General features: G+C 32.7%; 1 protein-coding gene across 10 annotated transcripts in view; it reads left to right on the forward strand.

Annotated features, from left to right (window-relative positions):
• Nucleotides 1-24,384, forward strand: part of TUT4 (terminal uridylyl transferase 4) — a 132,931-nt gene that overhangs the window by 63,022 nt on the left and 45,525 nt on the right. For 6 of the 10 annotated variants that reach the window (XM_031465137.2, XM_031465136.2, XM_031465131.2 and 3 more), the window contains exons 5-14: nt 1,861-2,038; nt 3,606-3,694; nt 4,766-4,817; nt 6,972-7,046; nt 7,211-7,280; nt 8,651-8,777; nt 16,885-17,004; nt 17,171-17,383; nt 21,117-21,291; nt 23,127-23,824. In XM_031465137.2, the coding sequence (XP_031320997.2) occupies nt 1,861-2,038; nt 3,606-3,694; nt 4,766-4,817; nt 6,972-7,046; nt 7,211-7,280; nt 8,651-8,777; nt 16,885-17,004; nt 17,171-17,383; nt 21,117-21,291; nt 23,127-23,824 (1,797 nt within the window). The remainder of the gene's footprint in view (nt 1-1,860; nt 2,039-3,605; nt 3,695-4,765; nt 4,818-6,971; nt 7,047-7,210; nt 7,281-8,650; nt 8,778-16,884; nt 17,005-17,170; nt 17,384-21,116; nt 21,292-23,126; nt 23,825-24,384) is intronic. The other 4 variants (XM_031465139.2, XM_031465138.2, XM_031465140.2 and 1 more) reach the window with 1 other exon arrangement.

Genomic DNA, 24,384 nt, shown 5'->3' on the forward strand with positions numbered 1-24,384 from the left:
AATTGTTCTTTTAAAGTATGTCATAACATGTTACTTCCTGCTCATAGCCCATCAGTAGCTTCCCAACTTAGAATAAAATTTTAAGCTCTTACCAAGTTTTATAAGGTTATACAATATTTGCCTTCTAATTAGCTTTTCAGCTTCATCATCTTTCACATTCACCCCTTTGTTACTCAGCTTTAGCCATATTGCTTTCTTCAAATAACATTAAATATTTTCTTGCCTCTGAGTCTTTGTATTTATTATTCTCTGTGTTTTGAATGTTCTTCCCCCAGAAATTTAAATATCTCTTCTTCACTTCTTTCAGGTCTCTTTACCTGTTTGGAGCAGATTTTTATGTCCACTGTATTATAAAATGAATACCTCCTTCCCATCAGTCCATAGCCTTTTACTCTGTTCTAATTTTCTTAATAACACTATCTGACATCATAACATATTAATTTATTTATCTGTTGTCTGTTTCCTCTAGAATATAAGTTGCAGAAGGCTAGGTGCTTAAATGATCATATTTATGATAGGGTACATGAGGATGTCAGGATGATTTGGGGATGATCAATGATAAGAGGATGTCAGTCTGAATGTTTGATGGAACAGTATCCTAAAGGATGTAGGATAAGCTTATTAATAGTATAGATAGAAGAGTGTGTTCGCTGATTGTTTTTTAGCCTCTTATTTCAATCTAGCAGTACTTCTTTGTATAGAAAGAAAAATTTGTTGCATATTAATCTTGTGTCATTTTTTCATTAAGTATGTTGCTGTTAATACCTTGAATGAATCCTGAAAAAAATAGTCCTGAAAACTGAGACACTCATCTAAGATGTAGTTTATAATTAAGATTGCAGAAATGGTCACAGAAACTTATAAAAATAAGATTGTCTTACTTCCTATGTTTGATTATTCTGTACTTTAGGTAAACTTTATTTATGTTAAACCTGAATGTGGTAACAAAGAATAAAATTAGAAATAGGCCAGAGTCCTTGTTTAACTGTGTGGGGTTGGGGGAGGGGGAAAGAACAAACTACTTTTGATTATTCTGTTGGGAGCTCCATGTCTCAAAAAGTAAGAGATTGTTTCTTGACTGAAATGTAGTAATAGAAAATGCCTTTGTTATAATATTAAATAAGAGAAATGGTATGGTCTCAGTTTTGTTTAAAAATGAAGAAAATAGTAGGACGTGAGCTGGTGGATGATTTTCTTGATTGCATTTTCCTATAATTTATGTAGCTTTTGCAGTTAGCGTGTATTTTAAAAATCAGAATAATTAATTTTAAAAAGTCATTTTGTGTGTGTATAATATAGTCCCTTTTTAGCTCGTTTTAAATTGGCTTTTAAACTTTTAGCAGAACAGAGATTTTTAAAAAAACACTTTGCCTAGTGTTATATAAAATAACAGAAAACTCAGTTGTAGATGATAGGTAATATATCAAATATATGATAATTTTTAAGATGTTTTTCTAGGGCCATTTAATCTGATACTGTGTATGACATTCAGAGATATTTAAGACCCTCTGCTACATCTAATACAGTCTCTCTTGGCTGCAGCAAAATTATCAGCTAAATGTTGTACTTAGGGAATCTTGGCTTTGATACAGCATTTCAGAATTTGTAGACAGTAAAGTAAAACAAGCTTTTTTTTTTTTAATGTTTAATAATGTTTAATATAGCACCTCTCATTCTTCCAATCTTGCTTCACCAAGGCAGAGATCTGTCTCTTTTGTTCACTTCCATATCCTAAGTGTTTTAAATTTGGCTGTTGAAGGTAAGTATTTGTTGAGTTAATATATTTCTGTCCTTCTCTCCTAAATATGAGGATATTAAAATAGGAATCTGTTTTTATGTTGTTAAATGTTACACTAACAGGAAAAACAGGAAGAAAGTGAGCTTCGTTCTCTTCCACCTCCTACCCCTGCCCACTTGGCTGCTTTAACTGTTGCAGTTATTGAATTAGCAAAAGAACAAGGAATAACAGATGATGACCTCAGAGTCCGTCAGGAAATTGTGGAAGAAATGTCAAAGGTTATAACAACATTTTTACCAGGTACTTCATTTTATACTTAATTTTTAAGATCACACAACTCTTCCTCTTGCTTCCTCTTGAACTTAGGGTAAATTTCTTAATGTTTTCCTTTCTTTTTTTTCTCCATCTTAAAAGTAGATGAATTTAATTGTTTTATGCATGGCTTTTTTGGGGAAATATTTCAAAAAAGAAAAATGGAGAATTATGGCATATCGTAATTTTTGTAATAAGAAAAAAAGATTTTAAAAATGCCAGATACAAGATTAATTGTTTAGTGGTCAAATAGTATATTTTATATTAATTTTTCATTATCATTGACTTCTAAGTGGGCATTTTAGTTGTATTATTTTCAGTATATACATTTGAATCAGTCACTGAATAAATTCCTATTGCTTGTTAGTGGGGAAAATTATTTTAAGGATTTTAGAGGTAAAATTTATACTTTTATTTCTTTTTGACTCTTGCTCTTTCTTTACAAAAAGCTTATGTTTTTGGTGCAAGGGAGAGTTAAGCCAGGTTTATTGTAGACATTTATGTATAGATTATTTGCTTAGCCCTCATCATTTTGTGTATTAATACTGAATTTAGGTAAATGTATATTAAATAAGACCTGTTTCTTACCACCAAAGGAATTTTAGACAGTTGCCAAATTATAATTTTATGTAGAGCCATTGTGAGATTTATAAGACAAAACATAAAATTGAAACTGAAAATTTTTATTTCTCTTTATCCTTTCTATAATAATGTAGTTTTCTATCTAAAAACATTGATACTAGTTTACATTATATAGGAAGATTCACTATTATTATCAGAGTAGAAGTGAAATATTTATGATTTTTAACAACTTGGATGACACTCAGACAATTTGTGAACTTGAAAAGTAGACTTTTATATATACAGCTGAGTATAAATTTAAGCTTTCTAACGTACTTAACCTGATGAGTCTCAATCATGTTATTTTTCAAACTGCATTCTGGTGTGATCCTTTGAAAATTTACCTTATTCTGCTTTTTGAAATGACATATTTGGTAGATTGAGCAAGATGTAGGTAGCATGTATTGTTTCTATTTATTTTGTTCTATGAACTCTTGAGAACCAGAGTTGTTTTGATTTTAGGGTTGCAATATCAGTTGACCTCACTTCACTTTGTATTTTTAAAGAGCACTAGCATTGAACGTCTATGATCTCTTCCCCCAAGAAGTGCTGTCTCTTACATAAAATATAAATACTTAAAAATAAATGTAGTTTGTGACAATGGCTATAGCTAGGTTAGTACCTTCTTTACTCTTACATATTAAATGTTAAACATACTTCTGATCGTTTCTAAGTGAATTAATACTAAAATTTTATTTAAACACTAAGCTTATATGAGTTATTTCTTTATCCCTTCTCTGTTCCTGAACCCTATAATTGAGGAATATTTTTATTATTTTGTAGATCAGTTAGAAAGGATGTTATTCTTCTATAATTGTTGTACTAGAATTGGAAAACATGGAGTTGAAATATTTGCAATCTTCCTGTTGCTATTTTTTAAAATTCTCATATTTGCAGACTGTTTCATGCTTTGATATTTTTCCTTTATTTCCAGAATGTTCACTTAGGTTGTATGGCTCGTCTCTGTCTAAGTTTGCTCTGAAAAGTAGTGATGTTAATATAGATATAAAATTTCCTCCCAAGGTAAGTAGAAAAGAACCTTTCCTGTGTGATTCTTAACTGGTACTTGGTATTTTTTATTGATTATCTTTTTAGAAAAGCTATAGAGGACTATAAAACTCTGGCTTGTAGAATGTTGCTATCTTGATTAAACAGTGCTTTTGGAAAGTACTTTTTAGGGGTTAGACATAGGTGGAATTAAAGTAATAAGGAACAAAAAAAAAAGGAAGAAGGCATTCAAAAAAAAAGAAAAATGCTTATATTTGAACAAGTTGAACAGTTATTGCTTATGGTAAACAGTATAGAAATAAAAGAGAACTTTGAAATCAGACATCATTGTTCATATCTTGGCTTCAATGAGCAAGTTATTTGACCTTTGTGAGTCTCGGTTTCTAGTTTCCAAAATATAGTGCCTGGTACATTATGGGTACTTTTAATAAGTAGTAGCTAGGACCATTAGCAAAAGTGCCAATATTGTTTAGCACTGCTAACATTGCTTTTATTAACATATCAAATATTTAAAATAATGAGTTGACATTTTATGTGTTTTTAATTTTTTGAATATAAATTTATGCTCAAGGAAATTTGATTTTAGTGAAAATTTGATGTTTTAATTTCTAGTCTGATACAGTCATTTACTTACATATATGATTATTAAGTTCTTTTTAATAACAGCAAAGTACACGTTTAAACTAACATTTGACATGCTTGTTATTTAAAGTAGTATTTTAATCTAAGCATTTTGGCCATGCTGCCAGTTGTCAGTAACCCTCAAATTTCTTATCTCAACAACTTCTCTTTTGAAATCATTGGTAAATGAGTTTCTTTTCATTTGTTTTGCGTGAAATTCCAGAATCTTTTCTCACTCTAAGATATTAATTCTAGGAGTGTTGCTGGGATAATACCACTACATGATTTACTAGATTCTACTTCCATGATCAGGGGTTCTTAACATAAAACTGAAACACTGTGCTGTTTTCATTATTTTAAAATACAGAGCATGATTTTAAGTATTTAATGAAATTGAATTCTTTTTAAAGCTCTGAAACTTGAACCTTGAAGTTAGTAGACTTATTTAATTTGAAACTTTTTTAGATGAATCATCCTGATCTTCTGATACAAGTGCTTGGGATTTTAAAAAAAAGTGGTGAGTTTATTTTTAAGTTTGTCTTTCTAAAGAAAATTCTTTAATGATGAAGATACATGCATTTTATTGTTTATGTATGGCTAACCAAGGTAAACTAAAACTGTTAGCATTATTTGAGTCATTGTATTACATGTGGATATACATATACATGTAGTTACATGTAAATATCTATGTATTTAATAGGTGTAGTAGAAAATTCACATGTTGATTAGATCACAAGTATATTTAATATTGATATAACAAAACTGCTGCCTTTTGGGTAATTTTAAAAAGTTACCTTTGAATATTATGGGGATTTCTTGTGTAAAAGAAGACAGGAAACCTATAATCATAGGGAGAATGTTGATGAAAGAAGACTTAGGGAGAGACTTGGGGAAAAAAATGTGTGTATGCATTGAGTAAACATTTTTTTTTCCACTTGAAACAATATTAACCTAATTCAACCATTTATATTACATCAACAAAATTATACTTAGTAAGTTTTTCATATGTGGCTTATCTATGTAGATTGATTTTTATGTAAAAAGGACATTCATACAGGTAAAAAATACTTCTAAAATAAAAATTTTAGTAATTACAACTTTCTTGAAGCAGGTCCCAGGTCATATAGTACAATCTGGAGTGTTAGTCTCTTGGTTTTACTTACTGCTTTTCTTTTTATAAAGTAAAGCTATGAGCTCAGGATCTGGAGCCAGGACTTCTGGGCTCAAATTTTTGTTCTACCACTTACTGGTTTTGTATCCTTTGACAGATTTTTTAAGAGTTAAAGCTTCAGTTTTCTCATCTGTAAAATGGCAATAATGTAGTATCTTTTTTTTTTTTATTTTAAGTTAAAAGGTTTTGTTTGTTTTTGGAGGGGGATGTAATTGTTTGTTTGTTTATTTATTTACTTACTGGAGGTACAGGGGATTGAACCCAGGACCTTGTACATGCTAAGCATATAGTCTACCACTGAGCTATCCCCTCCCCCTTGGTGGGAAGTCTGCTTTTGAGGATGAAATAGGTTAAGCCATAGCTTAAAATAGTGCCTGGTATACAGTAACTTACTAAATTTCTGCTAATGTGATTGTTATTATTACTATTGTCATCTTAAATTTTATGAATCAAAATTACCTGGCAAAAATATTTGCATTTTGACTTAGAAGAGATAGCTTGTTGACCTTAATTAGCCTTACTCTCTCATTGGCTCTACCATCAGTTCTAAACTTCCTTTCTTCTCTCTGTCTGCCCTGTCAGCTCTCCAATATTTATCAGCTCCTTGGCCATTTTCCTGGATGATTCATTTTTATGGCATTTAGTTGGTCCAGTTTAACCTGTAAAGGGGTTTTAATATCACTTTCTTTCTTAATGAATAGTTGTCTCAAATTGCACAAAAATTCTAAAGCAGATTACTGATAAGGGCTTTTACCTCTTTAGACTCACGAGACAGTATTAAGCTAGCAAAAATATTAAAATTTTCTTTTTCACTAACATACATGAATAGATAATCTTAAGTCACATAACATAGGTTTACAAAATTTAGTCTGAGTGTAAAATTGGTTATTCCCTCCTTTATGCCCTTTGCATTCTTTAAAGACCTTTATCCTGTCATCCTCAGGGTTTATTTGTTTATATGTTTTCCAAATCCTTACTTGGGCTCTTTGTGTCTTACTCATTGTCATATCCACGATGCATAATGGAATTCCTGACGTGTAGGTCTTTAGCACGTGTTTTTTGAATAAATTAATAATTCCAACAAGTACTACTAAGAGATTTTCTTTAAACTTCAAGTGAAATAATGTTAATCCATCTATTTTTGTTTAGATTAGTTATTTTATGGCATGCGGCCTACCTTGGATATGTAGAGATAGCCTTCAGAGTGGAAGTATGCTTCACCTGTTAGTCCTTCCTTAGGAGTTTTGATTGGGCAGACTCTTCTTATATTAACAGGAAATGGGGACAGCAGAGTTAGCTTTTCTGCAATGAATAATTTAAAAGAACTAAATTGTCAAAGCCTTGTAGGTTCTCATTTCGTGACTCCTATGGAAATAGCCCTCAGAAGTAAGTGGTGTCTTCTGTTTGCTATATTTTTGAAGGTTTAATAACTTTGACTAAATTTTATACTTACTTGGAAATATTCAAACTTTTAGGGATGTTAAAACCTTTCTTCTTAAGGTGATTATAATGTTCGGACAATATTTGGGACTCTGCCTGTGGTTTGTGATAATACAGCAAATGACACCAAGAGAGGTAAGAGATTCTGTTGGGTTGATGCTCATAATGAGAAGAGTGGATTATCCCACAGAAGCAATGAGAGTGATTTGTAGAAGGAAACTATTACTTAATGTTTGCCATAGAGTAAACATTTGAGAGATGCTGACATTACCTTACTTGTTTTAATTTTTTTTCATTAGTACTATATGTAGATGTGGAATCTGATTTTCACGCGAAAGTTCCTGTTGTGGTGTGCAAGGATCGGAAAAGGTTGGTAACAGTAAAGAGAAAATACAGTATTTTAAAAATAACAATAGCAGCTAAATATGCAGTGAACATCTGTAAGAGAAAATTTTTTTAGATTTCTCTTTGGGTTAACATGACTAAGTTAGTTTCTTTTTATTAAAAATAGCAAGCCTACTAAAGCATGTGAACAAGAAATAGAGTTACCAGACAGTTAAAAATAAAACATTCTAATGCAAAGCTTTTCATTTGAATCTCAAGTTTATTCACTGGACAGTATTGAGCATTTACTATATATTAGGTACTGCTTTGCTTATTTCAAACGTAAGTAAGAAATAGCCTCCCTTCTCAAGGAGCTCACTGTCTATTAGAATTTAGATTTTAGTTCACTGAAATTGAAGGACTCTTTGAAGACTAAGCTTGCCTTTCTAATCAGATATTTGCAGGACTGAGAGAGCAAAATGCCTTTGAAAAAGGGAACTAAAATAGTCCTATCAAGATCAATGTGGGAGACATGGAAACAATACTGAAATGATAAAAAATTCTTTTATTATTAACCTGTATTTCTTACATTTTAAGATTACTATATTTTCTTATTCAGAGCTTGGAGGATCTATGGAGATCCAGTTCAACTTCCTTATTTTCTAAATTAGAAAATTGAGACCTAGAGTGATTATATGATTCGTCCAAATTCAAATTATTCAGAGGAAAATTGAATTGCAATGGAGGTATTCTGACTTCTAGCATTTTTTTCATCACATTGTGCCAAATTGCCTCTGTGTGGCAACCTTAGTTACATTCTTCTCCCTGCCACCAAAATATTTCTACTATAATTCTGTCACCCCGTTTAAGTAGCTCCTATTTTCATTTACATATAAACATTACTTGTGGATTAATGGGTAGATTCTATTCTGAAGAGTAGCATATCAATAAAATCATGAAAGCTTGGATAGGAGAACTTAGAGTCAAGAAGTATAGTCAGTTCAGTATTTCATTTTTCGCTTTTATCATGTGCAAAGCAAAAAGAATGAACTAGGAAGGTATATTGCACTATTTGACATTGATAAGATCAATGTCTTTTCTCTAATATAAATTAAATTTTGGTGAATCATAATGCTGCTTTTGGAATAAATTTTTCATGAACTTAACTACAAAATGAGGTTGAAATTTATTTCCAGAGTATAAATGAACAGTTAAAACATCTTTTGTTTGTATGGAATTCTAGTGATGGAAATGTTATATAGTTTTTGGTAGCTCTAAGTTCATTAAAACATTTGTTTTTATTATGACTTCTTAGGTTTTAGCGCATGGTGACTGGAAAGGATAGCCACAGGATTTGAAGTGTTTTGGTTTTTAAGGTATTAATACAATAAAATTTATTTGTTTTTCATTCACAGTGGTTTGCTTTGTAGAGTGAGTGCAGGAAATGATACGGCATGCCTCACTACTGATTTACTTGCTGCTCTTGGCAAAATGGAACCTGTCTTTACTCCCTTGGTGTTAGCCTTTCGCTATTGGGCTAAGGTAAGTGGATCAGAAGAAAAAAGTACCTAATCTTTAAGATAGCTCAAGTGATAGAGTGCATGCTTAGCATGTACAAGGTCCTGGGTTCAATCCCCACCCAGTACTGCCTCTAAAAATAAATAACTAAAGCTAATTACCTCCACCCCCCCACCCCATCCCCCCAAAAAACTGGAAAACTAAAAAATAAAGCAATTATCACAATAACGGGAATTACATGAATTTTTTTGTTTCCCAGTGCATATAAAAGTTATATTTACACTATGCTGTAGTCTGTTAAGTATATAATAACATGTCTAAAAAAAGTATATACCTTCATTAAAAAATGCTTTATTCCTAAAAAAAAGATAACTCAGGCTTTTTCTTGCACTAACATGTAACATAAATCATAATATGTGGGGACAAAATATTTATCTATGCTGGACAGAAAGTGATGTGGCAGGTTCTGATAATGGACATGAAAATGAAATTTCATAGGTGTATAGAGTTATTGATATATATTTAGGATTTTTAATGATTATACTTTATTCTCTTTTTATGTAGTACATAATATGAAAGTAGTGTGAAAATATTCTCTTTCACATCTTAATATTTGAGGCTCAAGATTTCACTCTTATTGTAAGTTAAAGTTGTATGATTGTAAGATATGGTTATGCAAGTTAAGATCTTCTGTTAGCATGTTTTTTTCTCAATCACAGTCTTAGAACATTATTTTTTTTTCTTCTGAACTATTTATAACCTGCAGCAATTTCTGAATGGGCAACTGCTAAGGGTTAGTTATCTAAGGTTCCTGAATTAGACTTAATTCATATTATTAAAGGCTGTGGTTTTCCCTTTGCTCCAGGTTACCTCCTGGAGGTAGTGAGGAGTGGTAAAGTAATTACCCACATCAGTCCAAACGACTAGAGAGAGACTTTTAGCTTTCTTATGTAATATTCATCAGTATAGTATTCATCACTTGTTAGACTAGTGATGAGTAAATTCTCTGTCTTACACAAAAAAGATGGATTAGTAGGTAGTGGTAGGGGTGATAACTTGAGAAGAAAAACAGCCATTGAAACATTTTGTCTAAACTTGTGTGTGTGGGTGGGGAGGGTAGGTAATTAGGTTTGTTTGTTGGTTTATTTAATGGAGGTACTGGGGATTGAACCCAGGACCTTGTGCATGCTAAGCCTGCGCTATACTCCCCACCTTGTCTGAACTTTCAATTAGAGGATTCTCCCCATACTTGGGACAGAAGCAGCTGACTGAGTAAGGAACAGCTTGAAAAGTAAGGAATAGTCAGAAAGCCTAAGGCTGGAGCATCTTCGTACCTAAGGCCTCTGTGTTTGCTATTCCGTTCACTTGGAATGTTCTTACCCTACATAACCAGAATAGTTCACTTTTACGCCTTTTTTCAAGTTTCTGCTCAGATTTCTCCTTAGCAGTGTTACCTGGACCACCCTGTATAAAATAACATTGCCTCTATCATTCTCCCTGCCTTTTTCCTGCTTTATTTTGTTCATAGCACTTACTACCACCTGCCATATGTATATTCATATATTTGTTTGTGATGTTTTCTTCCAGTGAAATTGTAAACCTTGTGAGGACAGGAATTTTAGTGTATTTTATTTATTCACTGCTTGTCCTAGTGCTTCTTATTTTACTGTGCCAGCACAGAGTAGGCATTTAATAAATATTTGTTGAATACATGGTCCAGTTTCTGCAGAATGGAGATTTTTAACTCATGGAACTGACTGGGAGCAGTGAACCAGTCTGAGGGAGGATGAATGCCTCTTATTTATCTCATTATATTTTGTACCTAGCACAATGCCTGTATACTACAGAAATTTAGTGCTATGAAATGAAATAAACCAATTCCAGTTCTAGTTTTTATACTAAGTATTTATGTCATTTTGAGCAAGGCACTTCACCTATCTGAGCTTCAATTTTTCCATCTGGAGAGATTATTTTGAAAGAGATACGAGATGATGAGAATATACTTTGAGCTCCAAAATGCTGCACAAACCTTTTTTTTTTTTTTTCTCCAATTGGCAAATGAGATTATTTAAACACTAGTAAGTCCACAGGAACAGGAACTGGCGTGACAACCCTAGTAAATAAAGTTTCTCAGAGTATGAGATGAGACTGGTAGATGAGGCATAGTCATCACTCAGGAAACTGAGTGTATCAACTCCAGGAAGGCTAGTAGCTTCATAAGGGATGAAGAATTGAACAGCTTCCTCTGGGATGATACTTTTTAATGATGACTTAATTTTTTAGTGGTCATAGATAGTCTTCATTTCCTCACAGACATTCTTTTGTTCTTCTAAGTAGACTGTGTTAGAAGACTATAAATGATACTAGGATAAGTTATTTTCATTTGGAAAAAAACACATGGCCTATAAACTTTGCTTCCTAAAGTGGCTCTTAGAAAAGATTGCTCAAATTTATATTGATTCTGAACATACCAATCAGTGAAGGACACTAAAAAGCTTGTTACAAAGCTGGTGGTAGACTGGTTCCTTTCTGTTTCCAACAAAACAATGTGTCTCATTTTTGGCAGCTGTGTTAGTTACAAAGACCTTTCTTCATGGTTTTCACTTTTTGAGTTTATTGTAAGAAACCTAGAAATGATTCCTCTTTGAGTTTTTTAAAGCAGTTTTATGTATCTTGAAGTTTTAATTCACATTGTACATTTCTAATAAAAGCACAGATTTTCCACAATTTGAGGGTTCATAAATTCTAGTATATGATTATTATTTATTCTTATAACTCATTATCATGAGATTACTGTTGATTGTCCTTTTGTTATCACCACTCTTAAGTAGCTATATTATTAACATTTCAGTAATAGGAGATAGTTTCCTAGGAAAGCCTATTTAACTCTGGGCAGCAAAACTCTTAGTCTTATCAGTCCATATAGTCAAGTTTTCTAACTCAGAGCCACTTTTTGTGGTTAACATATAAATTAATTTTAGCAGGATGTGACATCTGAAAGAGATTCCTGGGTTTATTTTACTTTTATTTTTTATTGTATGTATTTAAGGTAATATAACTTGATGATTTGATATGCATATACATTGTGAAATAATCACCAGTCAAGCTACTTGACATATCTATTACCTCACATAGTTACTTCTTTGTGTGTGTGGTGAGAACACTTGAGATTTATTCTCTTAGCAAATTTCAGCTACATAGTACAATATTGTTACCTGTAGTCACCATGCTGTACATTAGATCACTAGAACTTATTCATCTTGTATAACTGAAATTTTATACCCATTGACCAACATCTCCCCATTTCCCTCTCCCCTAGCCTCTGGTTACCACCATTCTCCTCTCTGCTTCTATGACTTTGACTACTTTAGATTCCACATATAAGTGAGATCATATAGCACTTACCTCTGTGTGCCTGGCTTATTTCACTCAGTATAATGTCCTCTAGGTCTATCTGTGTTGTTGCAAATGGCAGAATTTTCTTTTTAAGGCTGAGTAGTATTTCATTGTATGTATACACTGTATTTTCATTATCCATTTGTCTGTCTGTAGACATTTAGATTATTTCCATATCTTGGCTATGAGATCTCTGTGTTTTAAGAGCTCTCTCTTAAACTGCCTTAACATTATTACTCTGAAATGTCTGATATTGTTAACTGCTTACATGAGGAGTTCGTTATGGTTGCAAAGAAGTTTCTGGTTAATCTGACTTATTCATTAGCTAGCCTACCCTATGTCTTAATACCATCGATAAATCAGAATTTATTCCAGTGAGATATTTCAGACTTTTTATAAGTGGGTTTTTTTATCCTTTCTTATTTTTAATTATATTCTTAACTTTACTAAGCCATTAAAACTTTAGTGAGTATGCTAAATCGTTATCATCCAAGAATAAAATAATAATAAAAATCCAATTATAGACTAATCTTCCTTAAGTAGATACAAAAGTCTAAATAAAATATAAACAAGTGGAATATATCAGAGTATCAAAATGACCATGCAGAATTTATTTCAGGAATGCAAGAATAGTTTAATATCAGGAAATCTGTTAACATAATTTATTATGTTAACAATTTAAAAAATTTTATTTTTATTGAAGTGTAGTTGCTTTACAGTATTAGTTTTAGGTGTATAGCAAAGCAATTCAGTTATACATATACATGTATATATATATATATGTTTTTAGATTCTTTCCATTATAGTTTATTCCAAAAAATTGAATATACTTCCATTGTTTATCTGTTTTATATATAGTCATGTGTATCTGTTAATCCCCAAATCCTAATTTGTCCCTCCCTTTCCCTTTCTCCTTTGGTAACCATAGTTTGTTTTCTGTGTCCATGAGTCTGTTTCTGGTTTGTAAATAAAATTTGTATTTTTTTTTTTAAGATTCCACATATAAGTGATATCATATGATATTTGTCTTTGGCTTACTTCATATAATAACCTTGAGGTCCATCCATGTTGCTGCACATGGCATTATTTCATTCTTTTTTATGGCTGAGTAATATATATTAACAATTTAAAGCAGAAAAAAACATAGATACTAACAAGGCATGCTCTTCCTAAAAAAAAAATATTTAAACTAGAAATGCAATTTAATGATAAAGATTATTTACAAAAAAACAAAAACAAAACAGTAACAAACATCAAAAAAATGAATTGCTCAAGCTTTGTGTTAAAATTTGGGGTATTACAGAGGTGTTCATCAATGATATCATACATTGTTTTGGAGTTTTAAAAAATGCAACATAGATGGACCTAGAGATCATCATTCTAAGTGAAGTAAGCCAGAAAAAGAAAGAAAAATACCGTACCATACTAAATACCATATGATACCACTCATATGTGGAATCTTAAAAAAAGAAGAAAGACGTTATGAACTCATCTACAAAACAGAAGCAGACTCACAGACGTTAGTAAACAATCTTATGGTTACCGGGGAAAGGGGGTGGAAAGGGATTCATTTGGGAGTTTAAGATTTACAGATGTTAGCCACTATATATAAAAATAATTTTTAAGTTTCTTCTGTATAGCACAGGGAACTATGTTCAATATCTTGTAATAACCTTTAATGAAAAAAATATATATGAAAACGATTATATGTTTGCATATGCACGACTGGGACATTGTGCTGTACACCAGAAATTAACACATTGTAATTGACTGTACTTCAATAAAAAAAATGCAACATGAAAAGAAAATGGAAAAATGAATGTAAATTTTGGAAAAACAGTAAAATTTTCTCTTTTCTAATTATTTGATTATGTACCTAGAAAACCCTAGTTAAAAACTACTCGGATTAATAAGAGAATTTATAAGATGCAGAATAACCATACAAAAACCAGTAGCTTTTCTCTGGCATAAACATAACCTTATACAATAGAAACAGGGAAAACTATTACCTTCATGGTAGTGACACAAATTATAAAATAACTAAGGAATAAATTTAATGGAAGAAAGGTACAGGAAGAAAATTATATTATTGAAAGGTGAAAACAAAATCTAGACAATTTCATTCATTCAGCAGACATTTGTTAAATGCTTCTTGTATGCTATGTTCTTAGCTGCTGGAAACATCTAGCAGGACATGCTGAGTCCTGTTGTTGTGAAGTTTACATACTTGTGGAAGAATCAGACAGTAAAGAAATGTACTAAATAATACAGTATCTGGTAGCATTTAGTGCCATAAAAATGAGATAATGTGATAAGAGAGTGACATTACGCCTGATGGTCAGGGAATGTTTCTTTAAGGAAGTGATATTTAAACTCAGATCAGACCAGCATAACCAGACACTTGAATGCCTGAGGGAATAGCATCCAAGGGATAGCTGGTACAAAACCTCTAAGGTGAGAATGAGCTCATGAGGAGCAGAAAGGAAGCAAGACTGACTGGAAAGAAGTAGAAGTGAAAGTTATAGGAGGTGAGGTTAGACAGACAATCCCAGTGGTAAGGAATTTGTATTTTAATTGGGGTGGGAAAGCATAGGATGAATTTTAAAAGGTGTGTATGACTTGATGTGATTTATACTTGGAAAAGGTTTTTCTAGGATAAAGAGTAGAAATAGGGAGCCTAGTGAGCAGGCTGCTGTAGTAGATCATCTAGAAAGGATAATGATCTGTACTGGATTAGAGTGGGTATGAAGCAAAGTAGACAAATTTATGATAAGTTTTGGAAGCTGAACTTGCAGAAGTACTGGATATGGGAGTTGAGGGAAAGTGAGTAATTGATGATAGTTCCTAAATTTTTGGAAAATACAAAAATACCAAGTTCTTGGGTAGGGAGACAGTATCCCTAAAATGTGAAATCTCCTTAAATTAATCTTTCAAATGTACACTAATTTCAATTAGAATTACCAATAATTTTTTAAAAAATTATTAAGTAATCTTAAAGTTAGTATGAAAGAATAAAGTTTGAGAATAGCCAGAATAATTCAGAAAGAGAAGACTAGTGAAGGGGGATGTACTTTACCACTATAAAACTGCTTTAATCAAGTGTATACCATTGGCATAGGAATAGACAAGTAGATCTGTGGAACAAAATAGAAAGCCCAGAATTAGATCTGGTGTAAATAAGATTTTAATGTATGATGAAAATAAAATATTTCATTTCAGTGATAAAACAATGGTTTATTTAATAAATGGTGATGTCACACTTTATCTTTTCGAAGAAAATAATTTTGGACCTTTGGCGTACTACATACAAAATAAATTCTGCTTAAATGAAAATTAAAAATTTTAGAAGAAAGTTTAAGAGTATACAAATGTAACCTTTGGGTTGGGGAAACCTTTTACCATAATAGGAAACTTAGAAGCTATAAGCATATTTAACTATATAAGTATTAATATATTTTATATGATAAATAGTACCATAAATAATACCAAAAGAAAAATAGATTAGGAAAACTAACATTTTTCACTGCATATGTCAGATACAAAGGGTTATTACCTGTAATGTAAAAAGAACTCATACAAATTGGTATGTAATGATGAAAATAGAAAAAACTAGCAAAAGATTTAATTGTTCAAAAAAGAGCAAATCCAAATGGTTAATAAACACAAAAATTTGCATAACTTCTTAGCATCCAGGAAATGCAAACTGAAGTAACTATTAGATATTACATCTCACTTATCCTATTGACAATTTTTAAAAAAAACTGATTAACACCTAGTGTTGGAAAGCATGAGAATACACTTGTGTTACTGGTGAAAAGAGAAATTTTTGTACTGATTTTGGAAAATAATCTCATAATGTTTTTATTAGAATTTAAATATATCACTTTTTTTGGCCGGGAGCAGTAATTAGATTTGTTTGTTTGATAAATACTGGGGATTGAACCCAGACCTTGTGCATGCTAAGCATGTGACCTGCGACTTGAGCTATATTCTCTCCCCCAATATCACATTTTTTAATCCAGCAAACACATTCCTGGGAATACAGCTCATAGAAATGAGCATTAGTACTTAGGAAAATGTATAAAGATAAATATTACAACACTGTTTAAAGTGACAAAAGCTGGGAACAAAATGTGAAAGTCCTTGGGTTGGGGGAACTATTGAGTAACCATCCAGATCATAAACTATAATTTAACCATTCAAACGAATATGTTAGGTGCATACTAATTGACTTAGAGGTGCATTGTTAAGGGAGAAGAGTAATAAACAGAAAGATGTCTGTAATATACATTTTCAGCAAAACAATGACAAAAAAACTTAAGATCCTCCCTATACTTATATAGAAAAGAGGAATGTATGTATATTTTATATGGTTATTTGAGTATAGAAAAAGGCATGGAAGAGTACATAGAAAATTGTTACCATTGATGTAGAATTAGAGGCACGGTAAGAAATAATACTTTAAAAACATGTCCACAGTAAAAGCACTATGCATGATATGGTTCCACTTAACTAAAATACGTATGTGTCTTATATATGCAGTAAAGAAATGAATGGAAAGATGGTTACCAGTATATAAATAGTTATTTCAGGGTAATGTGATTTCAAGGCATTCCTTATATTTAATATTTATTGTTTGAACTTTTTACAGCAATTATGGCAGGAAAAAACAAGCTTTTATTGTGAGGGAAAAAAAGAATATTAAAGAAAGCTAAAAGGTGGTACTTTTTTGCAGTTGTGCTATATTGACTCCCAAACTGATGGCGGAATTCCTTCTTACTGTTTTGCTTTAATGGTGATGTTTTTCCTACAACAAAGAAAACCCCCTCTTCTTCCTTGCTTACTTGGAAGTTGGGTAAGTGTGAGTTTGTGACATGTATGTGCATGTATATATATAGTTTGTTCTGCAGAATACTCTGTTCAGACACTTAAAAGCTGGAATTCTGGTTTGTTATCTGTTTGTCCATCTTTTTTTTTTTAATAATTTTTCCACTACCAATTTGGAATGCCTTTTTATATAGATTGAAGGCTTTGACCCAAAAAGAATGGATGACTTTCAGCTGAAGGGCATAGTAGAAGAGAAGTTTGTGAAGTGGGAATATAATTCAAGTAGTGCAACTGAGAAAAACTCAATTGCTGAGGAAAACAAAGCTAAGGCAGACCAACCAAAAGATGATACCAAGAAGACAGAAACAGACAACCAAAGTAATGCCATGAAGGAAAAACATGGCAAAGTAAGCTTTTTTTTGTTTTGTTTTGTTTTTGGCTTTTCTATCTGTAGAATTTGTGATGCCTTCTATTGAAGCTATTTTAATAGTAGATTGATTGACTGACCTTGAGTAAGCCTCTTGGCCTCATTTTCCTCATCTGTAAAGTGAGGGGTTGATCTGGTTTAGTTTTTCAGTTCCAAGATTCCTAAGAAATTTATACCTCATTTTGGAAGACTTGTGTTGTTTGAATCGTGTCAAGATAATATCCTTTGTATCTTTTTCATTTAGACGAGAAAAATTTCCTTCAGGTGTTGGGCTATGACCAAAACTTCATCATATGGGAATTATGTTGCCAGATTGGTGGAGAAATAAAAACCTGTGCTCCTTTAGGGGGTGGCTTGCTTATTTAATCATTTGACATTCATTTATTAAGGACCTGCTATGTGCCAGGCATTATCTTGAGTGCTAGAGAACCCAAGATGAATACTCATGGATTGAACCCTCCAGAAGCATGTAGTCTTCTGAAGTAGACAGACATATTATTACAAAAATGTGAACATTACTGAAATCATTGCTCTGGCTAGACTGAATTATATGTAGTTCCCTGAACACATGTTCAGTTCTCCCACTTTCCTAGACTACCTCTACCCTCTCCTCAAATCATCAATACTCTCAGCTAATGATCTTGCTTATTATTTCACTGAGAAAACTGAAGCAATCAAAGGAGAAATTTTATACTCTTCCACTACCATCTACCACTATCTGCACTCACATACTCTGTTTTGCTGTCTGATTGTAAAAGAACTTTCCATGTTGCTATCTGAAGTAATTTTCTTAACTTTTGTATTCACTCCCATCCCTTCTTGTCTATTCCAGAACATCCTTCTAGCAATTTTTCTCTTTCCCTCATAAGTTACTGATTTTTCATTCTCTACTGAATCATATATGCTTTTATTTCTCCTCTTTTAAAGAAAAATGTCAATACCACTTCCCCTCCCAGCTATTTCTTTGCTCCTCTTTGCAGTCATACTTCTTGGAAGAATTGTCTGTATACACTATTTTCAATTTCTGTGTTTCCTCTTAACTCAGTCTGCCTCAGGCTTTGACCTGCATTAATCTACCAAAACTTGTATCATCAGTGTCAATATCCTCCACATTGCTAAATCCAGTGGTCATTTCTCAATTTTTCTCTTTATTGATTTATCAGCAGCATTTGCCAACTGACTATTTCCTTCTCTAAAAAAATTCTTAACTTGCCTTTCAGGATACCACAGCCATGCTTGATTATTCCTTCTCAGCTTCCTTTGCTGGTTTTTCCTTTCCTCTCCAGCCTCTTTAATGTTAGAGGACTCTAAGGGCTCAGTCCTTGATTCCCTTCCTCACCTTTTTCTGTATCTATATTTCCTTGATGATCTCATCTAATCTCATGGATTTTAAGTACCATCTATATGATGATGACTCCCAAATTTAAATCTTCAGCCAAACCTCTCTCCTGAATTCTGTAATTGTATCTTCAACTGCCTATTTAATGTCTTTACTTTAGATGTCTAATAGATATCTTAGTGTGTCTAAAACTGAACTCCTGATCTTCCCCTTGCTCCACATGCAGTTTTCCCATCTCAGTTTATGACACTTCATCCTTTCCATTGCTCAGTCAAACCCTTGGTGTCATCCTGGGGGGAGGGTACAGTTCAGTGGTAATGCATGAGATCCTAGGTTCAATCCTCAGTAGCACCATTAAAATAGAAAGATAGATAGACAGACAGACAAACAAACCTAATTTACCAGCCTCCCCCCTCCCCCCCAAAAAAAAACCCCAAAATAACAAAACAAAACCACTTGTAGTCATCCTTTACTACTCTCTTTCATACTCCGTACCAAGTCTGTCAGGAATTCCTGTCCTCTCTATTTCAAAATATATTCAGAATTTGACTACCTCCACTGTTATCATCCTGATCCTAGCAATCATCATCTCTGACCTTGGTTACTATTACAGTCTCATAAGTTTCCCTATACCTCTCCTTGTCCCTTATGGTCTATTCTCAACACAACAATCAGAATGTTTCTTCTAAAACTTAAGTCAGTTCACACCCTTCTCCCTCCCCTCCTTGAAATGCTTCAGTTGCTCCTCATTTGATTTAGAATAAAAGCCAAGGAGTTCTTACTGGTTAGCTCTTTGTTTTCCTTTTTTCTTATCCTCTCTCTACAACACTAATTTTCTTTCTTCCTTTTCCTTTTCCTTTTTTCCTTTCCTTTCTCCTTCCATTCCCTTAACTGAAATTAATTTTCTCACAGTTCCAGAGGCTGAAAATCTTAAGATTAGGGTTGATTTCCTCTCAGGCCTCTCTCCTTGGCTGGCAAGTGGCTGCCTTCTTTGGCTCTTCCTTTATGTGTATGCACCCCTGGTCTCTCCTTTTGTGTCCTAATCTCTTACAAGGACAGCTGTTGGATTGGGTTATGGCCCACCCTCAAGGCCTCATATTGACTTACTGGTTTTCTTTTTGAAGCTGTTTACAATCCTACTTTAGTGTATTTGCTCTGTATCTTATTCCTAGGAAACTTTTCCTTTAAATCGTAGCTTCTCAACAAGTCCTAACATGACCACTACTTAACACTGAATATCCCATATCCCATCTTCTTTACTCAACCTACTCAAGTTTTTATTTTCATAGTACTATTCTTCTTCTAACTTACTGTGTAATTTGCTTATTAAGTTTGTTGTTTATTGTCTTCCTTCCCTAGAATGTAAGCTCCACTAAGGCAGGGATCTTTGTTTTTTCTTCACAGATATATTCCAAGTGCCTGGCACATAGTAGGCACTCAGTGAGTAGTTGTAGAATTCAATGAGTGAATGACTGTTTTATTCCTTTATATGCCTTAGTGGTCACTTTTAGCCAGTCTTTATCTAGCTAATTCATTTAGAATTCAGGTATTACCTTTTCTGTTAAGACTTCTGATTTTAGAGGCCTGTTTTAGCATGTAGCCTTTACTGCAATTATTAAATGGTCTCTTTCTCTTCTAATAGTGTATGAAGTAGGACCTCACCTTATTTAAGTGATAGTATGGTATAATGATAAGCAACATGGACCCAGTAGCCAGGTGGACCTGAGTCAGATCTTTGCTCTATAGTATCATAGAGCTCTTAGAATTAATAGTTACATGTGCAGCACTTAGAGGAGTGAATGCTACATGGCGGACGTATGTTTGTGTGAGCTCCTACTATTTTCTGATATCTCCAGCACCATGCCAGGGACATAGTAGGTTCTAAAATGTTTACCAAATGAAAGAATTAGCTTTTGAAAGGCCAGGGCATTTACATAGATTTTAAAAGTAATTGCTGCGATGAGGAGCTGGGGCAATTGTTACACAGTGGTTAGCAACCTTGAGTGCACATGAGAATTACTTAGGAAGCTTTAAAAATCCTAGTGCCTAGTCCATTAAATCACAATCTTGGGAAGAGTATAAATGGGAGTGGTATCAGACTCAGGTATTAGTGGATTTTAGTGCTCCCAGTGTGATTCTAATGTGCACCCAAGGTTGAGAATCACTGGGTTAGTGGAAAGAACACAAAATTTTAGGAGTCAATAAACTGGGACACTCTGTTGCCAGCTGTGCCACAAATTGCTTTCTGGCAGCTTACTCCTTTATGCCTCACCTCAGTTTTTGAAAAGGTGATCTCTAAGGTCTTTTTAAATTGAAAATTAAATGACTCTATAGTTTTGTGAAGCTTGAATGAAAAGAATTTTTTCTTTTCCAGTCTCCTTTAACATTGGAAACACAAAAGCAGGTGTCCCTGGGGCAGTTATGGTTAGAGCTGCTAAAATTTTACACACTGGATTTTGCTTTGGAGGAATATGTCATATGTGTACGAATACAAGATATTTTAACAAGAGAAAACAAAAACTGGCCTAAACGGCGAATAGCCATTGAAGGTGAGATGATTTACTTCTTTTGGAGATAATTTTTTTGTGTACTACTCATCATCTGTTTCTAATGTAGTGTTACAGATTTTATCCCTTGGCTTTTTAGCACTATATATGCCACTAGGTTGTCATTACATATTTTGGATTAATTCTTTATTGAGTCCATGATAGTTCTGTAGGATTAATGATTATTTAAAGGTTTCCAATCTGTAAATATTATAATGACTAGGGTTATTAGCTTATTTACATGCTTTTATTTTTATTTTAATTACAAAAAATTTCAAAAATATCGAAAAATAGAATAGCTGTTGAATACTATAAGATATTTTTGAATAGATTTGTGTCATAAAATTATGTTAAAAGTATAATTTTAAAATACAGTTCTTTGTTGTCTTGTGAAGTAACTACTCATGTGCTAAATGTGGCTAAGCTAAAGGAAAAAAAGAATGATTAATGTTGACAAACAAGGCTTCACATCAAATCCTGAGAACATTAAGATCTTTAGAGATACAGAAATTAATAGTATGGCTTCTAAATTCTTAATACAAAATTTAAATTCCGCAACATTTTGCTCACTTTTTATAGATGGGAAATTGAATTTCCGTCCATAATTTCAGTTTGTTTCGACTACACATTCTTATATACCCTCAGTCCTCTGCTGGCCTTCTCTACTAAGTTGGACCCACATATATTTTCATGCACTCAAACACATACTCACATCTTGTACTGTCTTACAAAGTGTGTCACTAAATGCCATTATAATTTCTCTTTTTCTTTTAGAAAGGGGAGAGAAGCTAAGTAAATCTTTTAAAAGTCTGTGGCTTTAGAGAACAGTAAAAAGTAACAGTTGCTTCAGTTTTAACAATCTGAAGCCTGGCCTGTTAATCCTTTTACTTAATGATCTTCAGTAGTGGGGAAAATGTGTATTGTCTTTTGGGTGGCACCATTCTTTTATTCTGGGGCATATTTATATTTAAGGCTTATAAAATCCAAAACCCATAAAACATTTTCAGAAGTCTGTTTTATGTTCTTTTTTAAAAAAATATTTTTTAAAATTTATTTTGAGGTGGATATACTTAGGTTTATTTATTTACTTCTTTTTAAAGGAGGTACTGGGGATTGAACCCAGGACCTTGTGCATGCTAGGCATGTGCTCTAGCACTTGAGCTATATCTTCCTTCCTGTTCTATGTTCTTAATAATGAAAATTCAGTTGATGTAAGCCTTTTCAGCACAGCCATTTTAGACTGAATAAAAATTTAAATTTTGGTTTAATTTTTACTTCGTTAGATTTCTTCTACTTTTCTTTCTATTATTTCTCCTTCTTTGTCTCTTCAATTTTCTGATGTTACTAAAGTTAAATCTTAAAATCAGATAACTTGAAGCTTTGAGAGTGTTAGGTTATATTTTATTTGTTTAAATTGCAAGGAGTATGTAACTAAAGAATGCTATAACAAGAGATGAAAATTAGTAATGGGTCCTGGAGCTTGAAAAAATTCATTCAGAGACAGTGTAGGGAAGCATATTGGCATAGCTTTTTCTAGCAATTTCATCATTGTAAGTTTGTAATTATTGAATTGGCCTCTTCAGCTATTCTCTCATTAATTACCTTATTTTATTGTTTCTCTTTTCCTTTTAGTTTTTTATTTTACGACAGAAACAAGGGAAAAGATTTTGCTATTTTATTTCCTTTACTCAGTTGGCAGGAATTCTCATTGGGACCTTAAGTTAGAAAAACTTTGGGAAAAGGTACTCTGCTGACAATCTTCCTGTTTGTGTAGGTTTGGAAATGTAGTTTGTTTGTAGATACTGAGCTACTGACCTTTTTTTTTTTTTTTCTCCTAGATCCATTTTCAGTCAAGAGGAATGTTGCACGGAGTTTAAACAGTCAGCTTGTTTATGAATATGTTGTGGAGAGATTCAGGGCAGCTTATCGATATTTTGCCTGTCCTCAGAGGAAGGGTGGAAATAAATCTACAATGGATTCCATGAAAAAAGAGAAGGGGAAAATAAACAGTAAGAAACCAGTGAAGTCTGACAATGTGGCATCGAATTGTTGCATTCTACTTGGGGGAAGCACAGAAAAAATAAATGCAGAAAGAGGTCAACCTGATAAATATGATGAAATGAAATGTACATCGCAGAGATGTATTACTGAAGATGACAGTTTGTTGATAAATGAACTAGATTTGGCTGAAAATGGACAGGAATCATCATCTCTTTCTACCAGTGAAGGCAGTGAATTAGAGCCAAAATCAATTAAGAAGCAGGATGTTTTAGCACCTTCAGAAACTTATTTAAAGAAGGAGCTAAGCCGGTGTAATTGCATTGATTATAAATCCCCTGAACCAGATGAATCTGCTGGTACAGGCTGCAGGTCAAATTTAGAAACAGAAAGTTCACATCAGATTGTGTGCACTGACACATCTGCTACCTCTTGCAACTGCAAAGCTACAGAAGATGCTTCTGACCTTAATGATGATAACCACCCTACCCAGGAATTATATTATGTGTTTGATAAGTTTATTTTAACTTCTGGCAAGGTAGGATACAGTTTGTAAGTAATCTGTAAGATTTTGTGTTTGTTGTATGACTATTTCTATAGTTTTTAGATTCAGAAATGTAAAAATAGCTTCTGTGATGGTAAACTATTGTTTTGAAATGGTATTTTGGTGTATATTTTTGCATTTTTGCCTATACTTATCTTTTAAGAATATATATATGAAATTCTGAAAGTTTTCAGCACTCTATTACTAGTTGGTTTGCTTTACTTTCTCATATATGAAAGGATTTATCAGGTATCTTATGAAAGTGAGTTTGGCAAAGGCAGCATTCATTTTAATTTTTCTTATTTTTTATACATATGATTTTTTTACTTCTACAAAGGAGAATACAGTGTTTGAAACTCTAGTAGTATTCTATCAAAAAATTTTTTTAGTAGGGGCCAGGGACTGGAGTATAAACTTAAGGTAGTTGAATTAAAGCTAAGATCAGGAACCAAAAAAATGAAGAATTTAGATTCTGTCTCTGCCTCTGAGCTTCTTTTTGGATTTTGGCATCCACCTTATGAATTATAGGACTCTTAACTTTTATTTTTAAAGTG

The sequence above is a fragment of the Camelus dromedarius genome, chromosome 14, assembly GCF_036321535.1.
Source record: "Camelus dromedarius isolate mCamDro1 chromosome 14, mCamDro1.pat, whole genome shotgun sequence".
In the NCBI taxonomy this organism is placed as follows: domain Eukaryota; kingdom Metazoa; phylum Chordata; class Mammalia; order Artiodactyla; family Camelidae; genus Camelus; species Camelus dromedarius.